We start from the raw sequence: 17396 nt of genomic DNA on the forward strand, positions 1-17396 counted from the left end.
TCTGCACAGGAAGCAGTGAGCACCACAAGGATCTGCACAGGAAGCAGTGGGCACCAGAAGGATCTGAACAGAAAGCAGTGGGCACCACAAGGATCTGCATGGAAAGCAGTGGGGACCACAAGAATCTGCACAGGAAGCAGTGGGGACCACAAGAATCTGCACGGGAAGCAGTGGGCACCAGAAGGATCTGAACAGAAAGCAGTGGGCACCACAAGGATCTGCATGGAAAGCAGTGGGGACCACAAGAATCTGCACAGGAAGCAGTGGGGACCACAAGAATCTGCACGGGAAGCAGTGGGCACCACAAGGATCTGCACAGGAAGCAGTGGGCACCACAAGGATCTGCACAGGAAGCAGTGGGCACCAGAAGGATCTGAACAGAAAGCAGTGGGCACCACAAGGATCTGCACGGAAAGCAGTGGGCACCACAAGGATCTGCACGGAAAGCAGTGGGCACCACAAGGATCTGCACGGAAAGCAGCGGGCACCACAAGGATCTGCACGGAAAGCAGCGGGCACCACAAGGATCTGCACGGAAAGCAGTGGGCACCACAAGGATCTGCACGGAAAGCAGCGGGCACCACAAGGATCTGCACGGAAAGCAGCGGGCACCACAAGGATCTGCATGGAAAGCAGCGGGCACCACAAGGATCTGCACGGAAAGTAGTGGGCACCACAAGGATCTGCACCAAGATCAACATATCTGCTAGCCATCAAGTAAAAAAAAAAAATCCAACTAAGGTGAAATAGCAAAAAATAGGCAAATTTTCTAAATGGGCTAAAGCCAGCAGTGGGCACCATAAGGATTTGCACGAGTAGCAGTGGGGACCAAAAGGATCTGTAAATATATCACGAAGAGGGTTAACACGCCCTGATCATGGTCTGAATGACTGGTTTTGAGAGACCTGACTTCCTCAAAACCACGGCTTCAAGAACCCATGCTGTTAAAGTGACCGGCTGTAAATTGTGATGAAAGAACGGTCCCTGGACAAAGCTCTGGGAGCTCTTGAAGAGGCCACGGAACTTTACCTAGAACATTGAGGATATCTGAAGGCCAAGCCTGCTGATGCTAATCTGGAGCCACCAACATAATCGGAATTGCTCTAATCTTCTTGAGCAGTCTGGGAAGAAAAGATAGAGGTGGGAAAAAAAAAAGGTATGGCAGCGAGAACTAGGACCAGAGGATTGCCAGAGCATCAATCTCGGCTGCCTGTGGGTCCCGAGTTCTTATGACAAATTTTGGCACCTTGTGTTTTAGCCTGGGAGCCATTAGATCGATATCTGGTGTATTGGATCGATATCTGGAGTGCCCAACCATTGATCAATGTGGTCAATCACCTTCTGGGTGAAGAGCTTCTGGTGGCTTAGGAAGTCTGCCACCCAATTGTTTACTTCAGGAATATGTACCACCGAAATCAAAGGAATCTTGTCCTCTGCCCATTCCAGGATACTTGTCACCTCCATCATGGTGGATTGACTTCTTGTCGTCCCTGACAAATGATATAATCTACCGCAGTGGCGTTTTCTGACTGGATCCCGACTGATAACATTGGAAGTAGGTGCTGCCAATGAAGAAAAGCCATGGACAAGCCAGAGCGCTGGAATATTGATTGGGAGAAGTTTCTCTTGAATGCACCATGTTCCCTGAACAGAGAAGCGGTGAACAACTGCCCATCAGGTGAGGCTGGCATCCGCAGTGAAAAACCTGCCACTGAAGTGGGCAAAATATGCAACCTTGAGTCAGACCACCACCTGACGGACTAGTGGCAGCGAAGTGGAAGATGAATAGGCCAATCTAGCGATTATTAGGACCTGAGTGTTCTGCAGCTGTTTTAAATGAAATAGGACAGAAGGTGGCGAAATTCACTGCAGTCCCAGTCGCTGAAAAATCCTCACGCAAAACTGGAGGAAATGCTTGCCTGGATGCCTCAGGGTTCGGATGGTGGACAGAAGAGCTAACCTCTTCTTCTTTGGAAGAAAGACAGACCCGAGTCATGTCGACCATCTTCCCCCTAAAAGTGTGGCTGCTGAGTGGGATGTAGTGTGGATTTTTTCTATATGACAATTTACCTGAATTAATCAAAGGTGCATAGGATGATCTCTAAGCTCTCTAAATTCAGAGACAGGGTAGGGCCTTGACAAGGATGTTGTCCAAATAGGAGATTACCACTACTCTTCCGGTGCGGAGAAGTGCCATAACTGGGGCAAAGATTTTTGGAAATACTCTGCGCGTTGTGGCCAATCCAAAGTGCAGAACCCTGAATTAAAAGTGATCCTGGTTGATAGCAAACCGAAGGCAACGCTAGTGAGCTAGAAATATCAGTACGTGCTTGTAAGCGTCCTGAATATCTGTTGATGATAGAAGCTCCTCTGTTTCCAAGAACACGATAACAGAGTGGAGCAACTCCATCTTGAAACGATGGAGCCTCACCCACCTGTTGAGACATTTCACTTCAAATCTGGAAAGGGATGCACCGAGTCGTCCTTCTTGTGGATAACAATGATATTTCCATAGAAACCTCTGAACAATTTTTTTTTGGGGGGGTGGGGCGGGGTAAGGGGGAATATTAAAATCACCTCTGCATGGAGCAGGGAAGATGTAGCTTGACCAAAACTGAATCTTATGCTGAGGGAAGCAGCGGCAAAAGATCAAGAAAAATTGATCTAATCAGATTGAGGACTCTATTTTGTAGTCTGAAGAAGTCACCTCTCTGACCCAAAAACAGTCCCCAACCATCTCTCCTGAAAGAGGAGGAGGCGACCCCCAAACCCAGGTGGGAAATGGAGTCTCAAGGGTCCGCACCCCCGAATTGGCCGGCTGGCCCTAGCTTGAGGCAGAAGGGTACTTGCCACCCATCACATCAGCAATAATTTTGTCCAGTCTGGTTCCAAAGAGGTAGGAAACCTGAAAATGTTGCCCAGTAAGGATTTTTTTTTTCTTTTTAGCCAAAGTCAACCTCCATAAATTGAGCCACAGCATGCGGCGGATAGCCACACAATTGCTTACAGCCTGAGAGGAGTATTCCACCACATAAAGGGATGCACAACATAGATATTTAGCTGACTGCACAATGTGATCTGCTAAAAAGCTGCGTCGCAAATGCACAGCCCAAGTTAAAACAGCCTTAGCGACCCAAGTGTCGGCAAAGGCAGATTTAGCCAGGGCTACTACCCATTACCTGCAAGCGTTTTTATCACCTCTTGTACTGTAGCAATCTGGTAAGCCTCTATTGTTTTTTCATGTATATTGAAGTTTACTGTCCTTCATCTGGATCTAGTCTATATTATCAAATCCCTATGTTCCCTCCATCTTAATTTAAACTCCCATTAAAATTTTTTCTAGTATTATTATGTGATCTCTCTCTGCCATTCACTAGAGTAATTGTCTATAATTCATATGGCAAGTGACTATGATTAGTGACAGTTTAGGTTATTTGCCAGCACTACAGTGTTACCCTTTGGATATTCTTGATCACAACTATATGATGACCGCTCCTTATTTATAGGACATGAATTAGGTTTTTGAACTTGAACTTGTTTGATCACTTGCATTATGTACTACACTGTTGCAGAAGATGATGAGATTAACAGTCGCCAATGAAGCCAAGCCATAGGCTGCGCTTTACACGAGGACCAAGATGAAGGTTATAGGGGACTTCACTTGATCCTCAGATTCCTTGGCACAACTCAACAACAGCATACAACTACTTCAAGGTGCACGAAGCGGTTAAAGGCCGGGGAATTGATAACCACTGACATAAGGGAATAGACAGAACAAAGATTCCCATTCGGTAACACATCCACCCCGAGAAAGTACCTGGTTATAGAGGTTCTCTGTGTCCAGAACACACTGGGTCATTGCATTGATTTCCCGGCTTTCTTCATCCACTAATAGCTGAGAAAACAAATCGTTTTTTATTATTATTATTATTTATGATTATAGCGCCATTTATTCCATGGCGCTTTAGAAGTGAAAGAGGGTATACGTACAACAATCATTAACAGTACAAAACAGACTGATACAGGAGGAGAGAGGACCCTGCCCGCGAGGGCTCACAGTCTACAGGGAATGGGTGATGGTACAATAGGTGAGGACAGAGCTGGTTGCGCAGTGGTCTACTGGACTGGGGGCTATTGTAGGTTGTAGGCTTGTTGTAAGAGATAGGTCTTCAGGTTCCTCTTGAAGCTTTCCACAGTAGGGGAGAGTCTGATATGCTGGGGTAGAGCATTCCAGAGTATGGGGGATGAACGGGAGAAATCTTGTACGCGATTGTGGGAAGAGGAGATAAGAGAGGAGAGTGGAGAAGGAGATCTTGTGAGGATCTGAGGTTGCGTGCAGGTAGGTACCGGTAGACTAGGTCACAGATGTATGAGGGAGACAGGTTTTGAAGGTTATTGGTAACAGAGCATCTAAAACATGCCAGACTCCCCAAAATTACTAACAATTTTCAATGATAAATGCCAAAGACTTACCCACACAGAGTGTTCGACTAGTACCAAAGAAGCTAAGGTCTGTAATTTGTAACCTATTCGTATGTGCCAAACACGACAATCTGCATCAATAATGTAGGATTTCCAATCAACAGCAAATTGTTGTTTGCTTCTTTTTTTTTTTTTTTTTACCAAATATCAGCTCTGTATTGCAAAGGAATCAGCATCAGAAAACCCCATTCTGACCCTTAGATTTCTGGAACAGATTTGAAGTCTGAATTGCCAAGTGTTCATATGCGGATTAGCCGCTTTCAACGGAGCTAATCCAGATGCGCCTACTCGCCACAGTTTCTAGGTGAAATACAAGACAGTAACTGACCTGTCGTATTTTCAAATCTGCAGCAAAAAACTCGACAATCTATTATAGATTTTACATTGAAAATAATGGGAGGTGGATTGTGGGCAGATTTCATCTGGACTACAGTGCAAAAAAATAAATATATAAAATAACTGTGAATGCAGCCTGGGGATATTTCCGCACATTTGGTCAAATTTACGTATTAAAAACTTGTGTTTTATACACTAGTTTTAAAAAATATATATATATCACTGGAATATAGAGTGTGAAAAGTATTAAAAAAAAAAAATCATAAAACACTGAATAAATTGGGTATAATATTTTTATGTATTAAATTCAGAATATGAAGTCTGCAAGATATGAGTGAAAATTTTCAACATTTTCTAGGGTAAAGAGGAATAAAGCTGTTTAAGACCTGTTTCACACATCAGTGAAAAACACAGACGTTTTTCACTGACGTGTAAAAAGACGCATATGTCCCTCCATGTGCCCACGTGGGTTATCCATGTGCAATCCGTGTCAGTCATCCGTGGTAGCACATGGATGTATACTCACCTGTCTCCACTCTTGTTGTCCGTGGTGCTGAATTCTTAGGCTCTGTTGTTTTTCCAGCCGCCACTATAGGCTAGGTTCACACTTCCGTTGTTTTGCATCAGTCACAATCCGTCGCCTTGAGGAATTATGGTATCCTGCAAAATATTTTGCAGGAATCCAGTTTTTCCCGATAGACTTCTATTAGTGACGGATTGCGACTGATGATGCTGCGTTGCATTCGCTGCGTCGTGGTCAGTCATTTTTTAAGTGACCGCCGGGCGGGAGCAATGCAGCATGTAACGTTTTTTGAGCAGCGCAATCCGTAGGATTTTGCTGCGCATGCTCTCTCTGGATCCCTGCACCCGTAACCAGGATACACATCGGGTAACCAAGCAATGCGCTTTGGTTAGTTACCCGATATTTACAGTGGTTACGTGTGCAGGGAGCCAGCGCTAAGCGGTGTACGCTGGTATCCAAGATAAATATCGGGTAACCATGCAAAAAGTGCTTTGCTTTTAGTTACCCGATATTTACCCTGGATACGTGTGTAATGAGGCCGACCCTTCCCCACTCGGCTCCGCCCCCTCCCGCACTCCACATGTATACACACACACACACACACACACACACTTGTCCCCAGCCCTGCAGTCCCCGCGGCACTGACATCCTCAGCGCCACGGCCCCGCTCGGCTCCGCCCCCTCGTGCTCCGCCGCACGCGCGCGCCGCCCCCCGCACACAACAGAGTCCGACAATGATTTCTGTTCTTTGTCATCCGTTGTACAACGCATCAGTCACATGTGTCAAGCAACGCATGTGACTGATGCAAAACAACAGAAATGCGAACCTAGCCTTAGTTACCTCTGGGTCGCGGTGTTGTGCATAATTGAATATGCATGAGAGTAATTAACCGGCCTGGAAACTGCAGAGAGCAGCGGCCGGAGACCGCGTCGCTGGAGAAGGTGAGTATAAAATGCTTTTATTTTCAATGTTCGTGTTTTTCTGGTACGTGTTTCACAGAACATACCATTAGTGTGGTCCGTGGGAGATCAGTGATGCCAGAAGAAAAAAAAAGGACATGTCTCTGTATGGAAATCAGGGACACGTGTGTACGCTGCACGAAGACATGGTCAGTGAAAAATCACTGATGTATGCACAGACCCATTGATTTTAATTGGTCTGCGTATGTCAGTGATTCTGGTACATATAAAAACTAGCACATACGTACCAGAATCACTGGCGTGTGAAACAGGCATAAGGCTGCATGCCCACAGTCAGTATTCTCAGCCTTTTGGATGCAGAGTGTTTCAGTTGCGTCCAAAATGCATTGTACAGTACAAGCATAAATGATGGGATTTCTAGAAATCCTGTGTCCACTGTGCTTTTTTTTCCCCTGCAGTGAAAACTGATCTGCGGTGCAGCTTCTCAAGCCGCAGCATGTCAATTCTTAGTTGTGGAGATGCGAGTCATCTCCACAAGGAGAAGAGAGAGAAAGTTCGCAACTGCCCGAACGTGATCATGAGAACGGGCCTCTGTGGTCTCCTGTGGAGATCACTCGCAGCCCCGCAGGAGAGGACATGCTGCATTCAGGACGCAGCATGTCCACACGTTGAGTATTTGGATGCAGAAATTTCTGCATCTCTTTGCAGGATAAAAACACATCATAGATAAGGATAGATAATCGATAAATAGCTCTCTAGTTAATTTCCCTCATTCAACCCCCCACCTCCCCTGACATAAATTAAAATTGAACAGTTTGTTCTGATTAAATAAATGAAAAACACAATGTGGGTTCCCCCAGTTTTTGATCACCAGCCAAGGTAAAGCAGACAGTGGGGTGCAGATATTACTAGGCTGGGAAGGTCCATGGTTACTGGCCTCTTCCAGCCTAAAAATAGCAGCCTGCAACTGCCACACATATGACGCATCACTTTAGATGCACCAATTCTGGTCTTTTGCCTCATCATTTTTTTAATTTATTTAATTATAAAAAGCTGTCTTAAAAGCTGCATAAGATGCAATTTTATTTCATGTCTAGTGCTCTCTTTGTCTATTTCTATCTGTATAGAGCCGACAGAAATAAAGAGACTATTAATGTAAAAATCCTTTTTGGGACATCAATTCAAAAAGGGACCAATTACAACCATTTAAAAAGAGAAAATAATGGGAATGTGCAGGATGTAACAGAGCCAGGGCACAAAATAAAAATATTGTCTTAATCAAACCATCACATTGATTGTATGAATAACATTTAAATATGGATGGTAGTGTGATGCATATGATCACTAGGTAAACATATATAAAGACAAAACAAAGTAAACAGGGTGTGTGTGAATAATGGCTCCAAGGTGTGAAAATATGGGAGTCTCACAAAGGGAGAACTAAGCCAGTGTAAATAAATGAGCAGAGCCAGGTGGAAAGTCAAATATCAACCACACATAACCATTATAATATGTTTAAGGCCCCCTTCACACGTCCGTGTCTCCGGTACGTGTTTGGTCCGTTTCTTCACGTGTCGGAGACACGGGCACACGTAAACCCATTAAAATCAATGGGTCTGCGCACACGTGCATGTTTTGCCATCGACCGTGTGGAGCATACGTGTGCCCATGTGCTCCACACGTAGACATGTCAGTTTTTCTCCGGCAGCACGGGTGTCACACGGACCGCACGGATGTGATCCGTGTGACACGCACCAAAGAAAACACGCGTGTCTGTGAAATAAAAATCATTTCTATACTCGCCTTCTCCAGCCCTGCTGTCTCTGCCGCTGCTGTCACTTGCTTCCGACCGCCGCTCATTATGCTCATATTCACTCCACTGCGGTCCAAAAGCAGCAGGAGCGGGGACCGAAGATCAGCACCACGGACAGCGAAGCCAGGAACAAGTGAGCAGAAAGTTCCTGTTCTCCATGTGTTATCACAGATAACACACGGAGAACACACGTGAGCCATAAACACGGCTCACGGAGGACAATACGCACCTTTGACAAGTCCGTGAAAAACGTGCGTGATTTTCACGCACGTGCGAGAGAGGCCTAATACACATTAACCAATGCAGGAGCATAGTTACCATATGAATGCACCCCAGGGACTCCCAGGGGGCATGTGACATTCATATGACCGCGAGATCAAATAGGTTTTTATGGTCTCCATCTTAAGCATTTGCTGCTGTCTAAGGCCATGTGCGCACTAGAAAGTAACTTTTTCTCAAGGAAAATGCGGACCCCCTTAAAGAATCCTGCACCTGCGGTAAAAAAAAACGCACCGAAACCGCAACGAAATCCATATGCGGATTTGCCGCTGTTTTTCCGCAGGTTGGTCCCTGTGGATTTTTACCATTATCTATTGCAAAAAACTGCAGGTACTTGCAGAAAAGAAGTGACATGCACATTAATTCTGCAGCGGAAAATCTGTGGGTATAAAAAAAAACAAAAACCTGTGCGCACAGCATTTTTTTTGTATACCGATAGGTTTTGCTGGGGATTGACTGCAGCAATGTTAGACACATTTTCTGCAGCAAATCCGCGGTAAAATCCGAGGTAAATCCGCATCGTGCGCACATAACCTAAAAGCGCATGCAAAAACGCTTCAAAATACAATCATTTTTAAACCTGCGTTTATAGCATGAGACGGACTTCATTGGAGTTAATGGGTGAAAAAACGCTGAAAGAATTCACATGTTGCAGATTATTTTGTCCATCATCAAATTTACAAGTCACAAATAAGCAACTCGTGCATGACACTTCAGTATTCTGATTTATTTGGATGGCGTCAGGATTCCCTTCAGGTTTTGTGACAAATTTGCACTCAAAAATGTGGAGAAAAAAGGCAACACGTGCACTCAGCCTTAAAATTATTGGCCAGTTCCCCTCCTTGTGCACTCGACAGCTTTCAACTTTGGGGAGGGGGGGAATAAGGTTTTGTACAATTTGTGACTTTTTTGGGGACTATGATTTTGGCAAAAACTGGCATAAAATTGCTTGATGAATGTAGCACATGGGTTTTTTTTGCTACTTGTTTTGGCTTGTGTGTTTTACAGATAGTTCGGAGGGTTTTTTTTAAGGCTGGAATCACACTTGCGAGTGTAAAAGCGGTCCGATTCTCATGCTGGAAAGTCGGACGATTTCTTCTCACTTTTCATCAGTGTGCTGTCAGTGTGCAATCAGTTGTTTCCTCAGCAGCTGCTATTCATGTACTGTCATGTACAGGAGCATTTACATTGTTCTCTGCTACATGCGTGAAATGTATTGAGAAAAACGGATGTCACTAGGATGGTGTATGTACCGTCCGTGTGACATCCATTTTTTTTTCTCGTGCGAGAAACTCACCAAAACGCAGCATGCTGCGATTTTCTTTCTCAGTCCGATTTGGACTGAGAAAAAAAATATCAGATGGGAGCTGCCTCATTGATTAACATTGGTCCGAGTGCAGTGCGAGATTTTCTCGCAGTGCACTCGTGCGAGTTAATCGCAAGTGTGAAGCCGGCCTAATAAAAAACTTTATTTTTTTTAATTTTTATGTCTTGAAAAGCAGCACACAAATGCAACAAAAAAAAAAAACAGTGAAGATTTCCTTGTTGAGTTGCAGCTTAGATCTGGCATCAGTTTGCAAAAACAAACAGGCAAAAAAGTGTGTGTGTGTGTGTGTGTGTGTGTGTGTGTGTGTGTGTGTGTGCGTGTGCGTGTGCGTGTGCGTGTGTGTGTGTGTGTGTGTGTGTGTGTGTGTGTATATAAAATATATACAGTATGTGTGTGTGTTGTGTAAAATCCGCTTGCTGACATATGTCAGGATTACTATTACCGCTGGATAAACTCCATACACTCGCAGGATGGGATCGGGCATTGACAGGTTTACATACAGACCCCACTAGGAGGAGCACACAGCTGCTATGTAAATCTGAATGCAGTGACCTCCCCCCAGTGGTGACTGAAGGCAGCTACAGGTTTATTATTTAAAAGGGGATGTCTATTATTTAGAAGGGTTTATCCAGGTTTGCCATTAAAGTCTGCAGTCACTTTATATGACTGCAGACTTCTGAATCCCCACAGTGTGCACAGTCAGGAATCTCTGCTGCTGGCACCAAAAGTGGGTAGTTATGTGACCCCCAAGGATGTGATATGCCTCCTCCTACTCACAGCCTTGCTCAATACAAGTGAAATGAGCGAGGCTGTCACTGTCTAGAAATAAAGTGGCCGGATATATTGTGGTAATGTGATCCCCCCCACACCATAGAATCCCACCAGTGTGCGCTATGCGGAGTCTAACGTTTACAGTCGAAGTTTTTCATCAAAAACCTAGTCATCCATTTAAATTCTAAAAAAAAACAGAAGCAGGGAATCTGGAAGTATCATTGTAATAAACGGACCTCAGGAGTGTAACTTTAAGCACTTGGTCCTTGATGTGAAATCTCCAACAGGTCTCTTAACCATCACGGGTCTTCTCCTATGGACCAAAATGATTTTTGTGCCCCCCATGGCTCCAGGGCCCAGGTACAACTATAACCCTTGCAGCCATAATACTTACACCATGTGTAGGCTTCATACTAAGGGAAAAATATATCAAAATTTGGTCAGCAAATACCCATAACCACCAATCAGATTCCATCTGTCGTTGCTCAGAGGCTGCCCGGATGCTCCATTTTCCTCACTACTGTATAGAACATAGTCGTCAATTTTCTGCCTGTTACCAAGGATGAATATGACTTTACCTGGACGTGAGGCTTGTGTGATAACCAGTCACCGGTCTTCCTCAGAGAAGTGGTAGACAGACTTCTGGATACCGGATGTGACGCCGCCATCGTCTTGGCTGGGGGGAGGCTGGTATATTTTTGGGATGAATTCCTAAAGGTCACCGACTGAGAAATAATGTAGGATCATGAATCGCCCACAGGAAGGAACACAATGGGTAACTGAATATGTAGTTTTGAAGAATAGAAGTCATTTTACCATGTAACGTACTAAAAAATGGGGAAATGAAAATATCATATACTATATACACATATTATATATATATAATATATATATATATAAAATAAGTGTGTGTATATACAGTTAGGTCCAGAAATATTTGGACAGTGACACAATTTTCGCGAGTTGGGCTCTGCATGCCACCACATTGGATTTGAAATGAAACCTCTACAACAGAATTCAAGTGCAGATTGTAACGTTTAATTTGAAGGTTTGAACAAAAATATCTGATAGAAATTGTAGGAATTGTACACATTTCTTTACAAACACTCCACATTTTAGGAGGTCAAAAGTAATTGGACAAATAAACCAAACCCAAACAAAATATTTTTATTTTCAATATTTTGTTGCGAATCCTTTGGAGGCAATCACTGCCTTAAGTCTGGAACCCATGGACATCACCAAACGCTGGGTTTCCTCCTTCTTAATGCTTTGCCAGGCCTTTACAGCCGCAGCCTTCAGGTCTTGCTTGTTTGTGGGTCTTTCCGTCTTAAGTCTGGATTTGAGCAAGTGAAATGCATGCTCAATTGGGTTGAGATCTGGTGATTGACTTGGCCATTGCAGAATGTTCCACTTTTTTGCACTCATGAACTCCTGGGTAGCTTTGGCTGTATGTTTGGGGTCATTGTCCATCTGTACTATGAAGCGCTGTCCGATCAACTTTGCGGCATTTGGCTGAATCTGGGCTGAAACTATATCCCGGTACACTTCAGAATTCATCCGGCTACTCTTGTCTGCTGTTATGTCATCAATAAACACAAGTGACCCAGTGCCATTGAAAGCCATGCATGCCCATGCCATCACGTTGCCTCCACCATGGTTTACAGAGGATGTGGTGTGCCTTGGATCATGTGCCGTTCCCTTTCTTCTCCAAACTTTTTTCTTCCCATCATTCTGGTACAGGTTGATCTTTGTCTCATCTGTCCATAGAATACTTTTCCAGAACTGAGCTGGCTTCATGAGGTGTTTTTCAGCAAATTTAACTCTGGCCTGTCTATTTTTGGAATTGATGAATGGTTTGCATCTAGATGTGAACCCTTTGTATTTACTTTCATGGAGTCTTCTCTTTACTGTTGACTTAGAGACAGATACACCTACTTCACTGAGAGTGTTCTGGACTTCAGTTGATGTTGTGAACGGGTTCTTCTTCACCAAAGAAAGTATGCGGCGATCATCCACCACTGTTGTCATCCGTGGATGCCTAGGTTTTTTTGAGTTCCCAAGCTCACCAGTCAATTCCTTTTTTCTCAGAATGTACCCGACTGTTGATTTTGCTACTCCAAGCATGTCTGCTATCTCTCTGATGGATTTTTTCTTTTTTTTCAGCCTCAGGATGTTCTGCTTCACCTCAATTGAGAGTTCCTTAGACCGCATGTTGTCTGGTCACAGCAACAGCTTCCAAATGCAAAACCACACACCTGTAATCAACCCCAGACCTTTTAACTACTTCATTGATTACAGGTTAACGAGGGAGTTGCCTTCAGAGTTAATTGCAGCCCTTAGAGTCCCTTGTCCAATTACTTTTGGTCCCTTAAAAAAGAGGAGGCTATGCATTACAGAGCTATGATTCCTAAACCCTTTCTCCGATTTGGATGTGAAAACTCCCATATTGCAGCTGGGATTGTGCACTTTCAGCCCATATTATATATATATATATATATATATATATATATATATATATAATTGTATTTCTGAACATGTTTTTGTAAATAGCGAAAATAACAAAACTAGTGTCACTGTCCAAATATTTCTGGACCTAACTGTATACTGTATATACATTATATATATCTATATATATCTATATATATATATCTCTATATATATATATATATATATATATATATATATATATATATATATATAACACACATTTTATATATATCACACACATTTTATATATATATATATATATATATATATATATATATATATATATATATATATATATATATATATATATATATATATATATATATATATATATATATATATATATATATATATACACACACACAAAAAGTGAAAAACACAATTTTGCAATTGTTTTTTGGGCCCTGCATTTAAGATAATCAGGATGCTATAAAATTAAAATTATATTATTTTGGTATACCTATATAATTTTTTTTTTTCGTTTAATTAATTTATTAAAATATACGGTAACCTGGCAGTGTGATCCTTTAGGTCATTACGACGATTATGCCGATATCAAACTTCTATATATAGAAAAAAAAAAAAAGACAAACTTTATTATATTTTAGTAGGCCAAAAAAAAAAATTGTATCTTTTTCTGAAACCACTAACTATTTTTTAGCGCTCTGAGCTTGCTTGCTTTTTTTTTTTTTATTACCACCACCTGGCATACATACGACATTCTGATAGCGTTTTTAGCATGTTATATGGGGTGTACAGCTGGCAAAAAAAAAAAAAGCAGTTGTTGCATTTCGATTCTTTTTTATAATTTAATGTATGGTGAAAATAATATAAGTCCCCATAAAGAAAAAAAAAACAACAGATGCAACAGAAACCATATTTTTTTCCTAACTATTAAAATATACAAAAAATATATAATATTAATAATAAAAGTAAATGTAAAAAAAAAAAAAAAATACATTTGGCATCACTGCAATCATGACAATCCGGATCACTTTTACTACACAGAAAACACTTTTAAAAAAGTAAATAAAAAACAATGGCAGATTAGTGCATTTTTTGTTGTTTTGGGGTTTGTTTTTTTTTTACCATTTCGGTACATTTATTGTAAAGTGAATGGCGTCACCAAAAACTACAAGAAGTCCCTCAAAAAGCAAAAACAATAAAACACATCTTCACATGGCTATGTTGATAAAAGAATTAGGCTATGTGCCCACGCTGCGGAAAATGTGCGGATTTCTCGCGGAAAAGCCGCGGATTTTCCATAAATCTGCAGCACAGCTACTCCCCAGCCATTTCTATGGCATTTGAAAAATGCTGTGTCCACGCTGCGGATTTTTCCGCAGCGGAAATCGTGCGGATTTCCGTGAGGAAAAATCTGCAGCATGTCAATTATTGTTGCGGATTTCTCCGCAGGGTCCCATATACTTACCTGCCTCACCGGAGTCACTTTCTCCGTCCGGTGTACAGGAGCGCGGTGAATCCAGGTACAGGAAGGAAGAGGTGGGCGGAGCCTGCACGAGCTCCGGTCATGTGACAGCCGGAGCTAGTTCAGGCCCGCCCACCTTCTCCTGCAGACGCTGAGAGAGTGACCCGGCTGCCGGAAAGCGAGGTGCTGCATGATGGAGATAAGTATGAACTCCCCCGATCACTGCAGCACTTGTTCTGCATTGAGGATGCAGTGCCGAAGCCATGGTACTGTATCCTCAATGCAGAATGCCCGCACCATATCCGCATGACATTCCGCAGCATGGAAACAGACAAAAGTTGTGGTGCTGTTTCCTGGGAGCTCCTGCGGAATCTCTTGCGGATATAACCGCAGGACACTGTCCCCGTGGGCACATAGCCTTAGGGTAAGACCGCACTTTGCGTTCACCTACTTGCAGTTCAAAACGCACGTTTTTGCCTTAATTGATTTGACCAAAGTTGCCTTTTTCAGAAATTTAGCGCTGAAAACGCATGCGTATTTACCGCGTTTTTGATGCGTTTTCAGCGCTTTTTGGATGCTTTTTCACCTGCGTTTTGACAAATGCGTTTTGAACATCAAGACCCTGCTAAATAAAGTTTAAACAGTCAAACCGAATGAAAAAAGAGAAAAAAAAAAAAAAGGATCAAATCTATATTAATGGGAAAAATAATGAAAACAGATATATTTCATAAAATTATAGCGGTAATATACATTTTATCGCTAAAATAGCATTAAAAGCATATTTTCCTTAAATTTAATTGTCGGATTATGTGTGTGTGTAAAGGGACATATCAAATCATTATTTTGATGTTCAAAAAGCATGCATTTTGGAAGTCCAAAATGCATGTTTTCTGCACATAAAAAGCAGGTAAAAAACGCAGCAATTTGAAGGAATTTTGTTTTTTGCCATTTCTCAATGTTAGCAAAACGCACCCAAAATGGCAAAAATAACTGACATGTTGCTTCTTTGAACGCATGGTTTTTGCCACAAAATATGCAAATTAAACGCTGCGTTTTGAAACGCAAAGTGCGGTCTAGAAATCCCCAATTTCCATTGACTTTGCTGTGAAATCAAAACGCATGCCTTTTGGCATGAAAAAGTTGCTTCTCAAAACGGACCTAAAAAGCACCTAAAACGCAGGTGGAAACGCAAAGTGCATTCTTACCCTTATAGATATGGGAATAATGGTAGGAATAACAACGGATAAAAAGCTAAGACTGAACGGTTAAACAATAGCTGTTTTTTTTTCATAATGATGCATGGTTTATAAGAAAATGCGTGCACCCCACCATAACAATGCCAGCACACGGTGCCCCCGTCATTGGCGCTCACATGTATCATTGATCAGTGCACTAAAGAGGTCAGAGGATGTGGTTGTAGTGTCCTGACGGGTTCACTAGGGCCCTCTCCTATGACCCATCCAGCCCCTTTAGGGCCCCATGGAGGTCTGCATCATGTATAATAAAAGGGAAAATGAGGAGAACAAAAGAAAACTTCTACACCAAAGCTTCTTGTTACCGTTTCGACAAAGGCCGGGCCTCTCTGGTTACTGCGCCATTGTCTGCCCCAGTCACTAATCACCACACATGACGCATACCTCAGTCACCCTGGTGACCTTCTCTACAGAAAACCAAGACATTCTGCTCTGAAGGACGAAGGACATTTAATGGGAACCTGTCATTGTACATATGGTCCGATCCTGTGGGTGGAGGAGGAGAAGCTGAGCAGGATGATATGTAGGTTTCTGGGGAAAGATTCCATAAAACTTCTTATTTTATTCAATGAGATCCAAGGTGTTTATATGCAGATGAGTCCAGTGGGCGGTCCTGCACAGTGAGTGACAGTCTTCCTTCTATCAGTCGCCGAGCAGGACCGCCCACTGGACTCATCTGCTAAATCCTGGGATCTCATTGAATAAAAATGCAAGTTATACTGAAACTTTTCCCACAAAGATGTGTATGTATGTGATCTGCTCTAGAACATCCCTCCTGCAGATCTGATACCTTTTTCAACATGACAGGATCCTTTTAAAATGTAAAAGGCACATGTAGCATGCCACGATTCAGCACCTCGACAGACCAGGTTTGTTCAAAATGGCCACATACTGTCAGATATTTCCCTGGCACCACTGCTAGTCCATCTTGTCTACTCTGCAAAAAAAAAAAGTCAAATGGGTGAAAGTTTTCACTTAGTTCTAGGAATCGGTGAGTGGGGACATACTAGCTGAGCCTCTGTGTCCCCTCATAAAAGCACCTCTTTTTAGCTGCTTTTTTTTTGTAGAGCTGGAGTGGCGTTTAAACCAAAGTCCCCTGCCCCCGGTTTTATACTCACCCTCCAGCGTTTTCACCATTTTATCAGTGGCACTCTGATCACGAGTGGCCATCTTGTGCCTGTAACTTCTAACTGGGCGTAAGTCAGAAGTAACGTCACAAGCTCTCAATACAACTCTATGAGAGCCAGAACAAGATTCTCAGACTTGAGTTGTGACCTCCAGCTCGCTCCATTAAACACTGGAGCTGCCAGCAGGTCACAAATTGCAGAGACGGACCGAAGAAATGCTGGAAACAGAGAAAGATAACGGAATGTGAGTATAAGGTAAGAGGCAGGGGACCTAGATATAAAGCACCACTCCAGTGGTGCAATTAAAACAACAAAAAAACGCCGGAGTGCTGCTTTAAGCAGGGCTGTGACGTTGGAGTCGGTTCAAAATGGACCAACTGAGAAAATATATAGTAAATTGGGTTTGATCATTCAATGCAGTATGTGCTGAATATTTTTTTCATACGAATTTCAGAAAGCTATGACATGTCCTATAAAGGTCTGCTCTATTCAGTTGAGATGAATCTGTGCTACACTTTATGTACATGATAAGTAGGATGAGTGGTTACAGGATGACCAAGAGCAGAGGAATTCGGTCCTGCTAGTGCTACTGCTGCCATATCTTCAGCCTCATCAGATGAGTAGTTGTCATCCAGGCCTACTGCTGCA

At 42.7% G+C, this 17396-nt stretch overlaps 1 protein-coding gene across 2 annotated transcripts in view; it reads right to left on the reverse strand.

Annotated features, from left to right (window-relative positions):
- FAM228B (family with sequence similarity 228 member B) overlaps window positions 1-17396 on the reverse strand; it is a 42067-nt gene that overhangs the window by 18795 nt on the left and 5876 nt on the right. For both annotated transcript variants that reach the window (XM_075338793.1, XM_075338794.1), the window contains 2 exons: window positions 11031-11177; window positions 3818-3895 (listed from right to left, as the gene is read on the reverse strand). In XM_075338793.1, the coding sequence (XP_075194908.1) occupies window positions 3818-3895; window positions 11031-11177 (225 nt within the window). The remainder of the gene's footprint in view (window positions 1-3817; window positions 3896-11030; window positions 11178-17396) is intronic.

This window comes from Anomaloglossus baeobatrachus, chromosome 3 (assembly GCF_048569485.1).
Source record: "Anomaloglossus baeobatrachus isolate aAnoBae1 chromosome 3, aAnoBae1.hap1, whole genome shotgun sequence".
Classification (NCBI taxonomy): Eukaryota; Metazoa; Chordata; class Amphibia; order Anura; family Aromobatidae; genus Anomaloglossus; species Anomaloglossus baeobatrachus.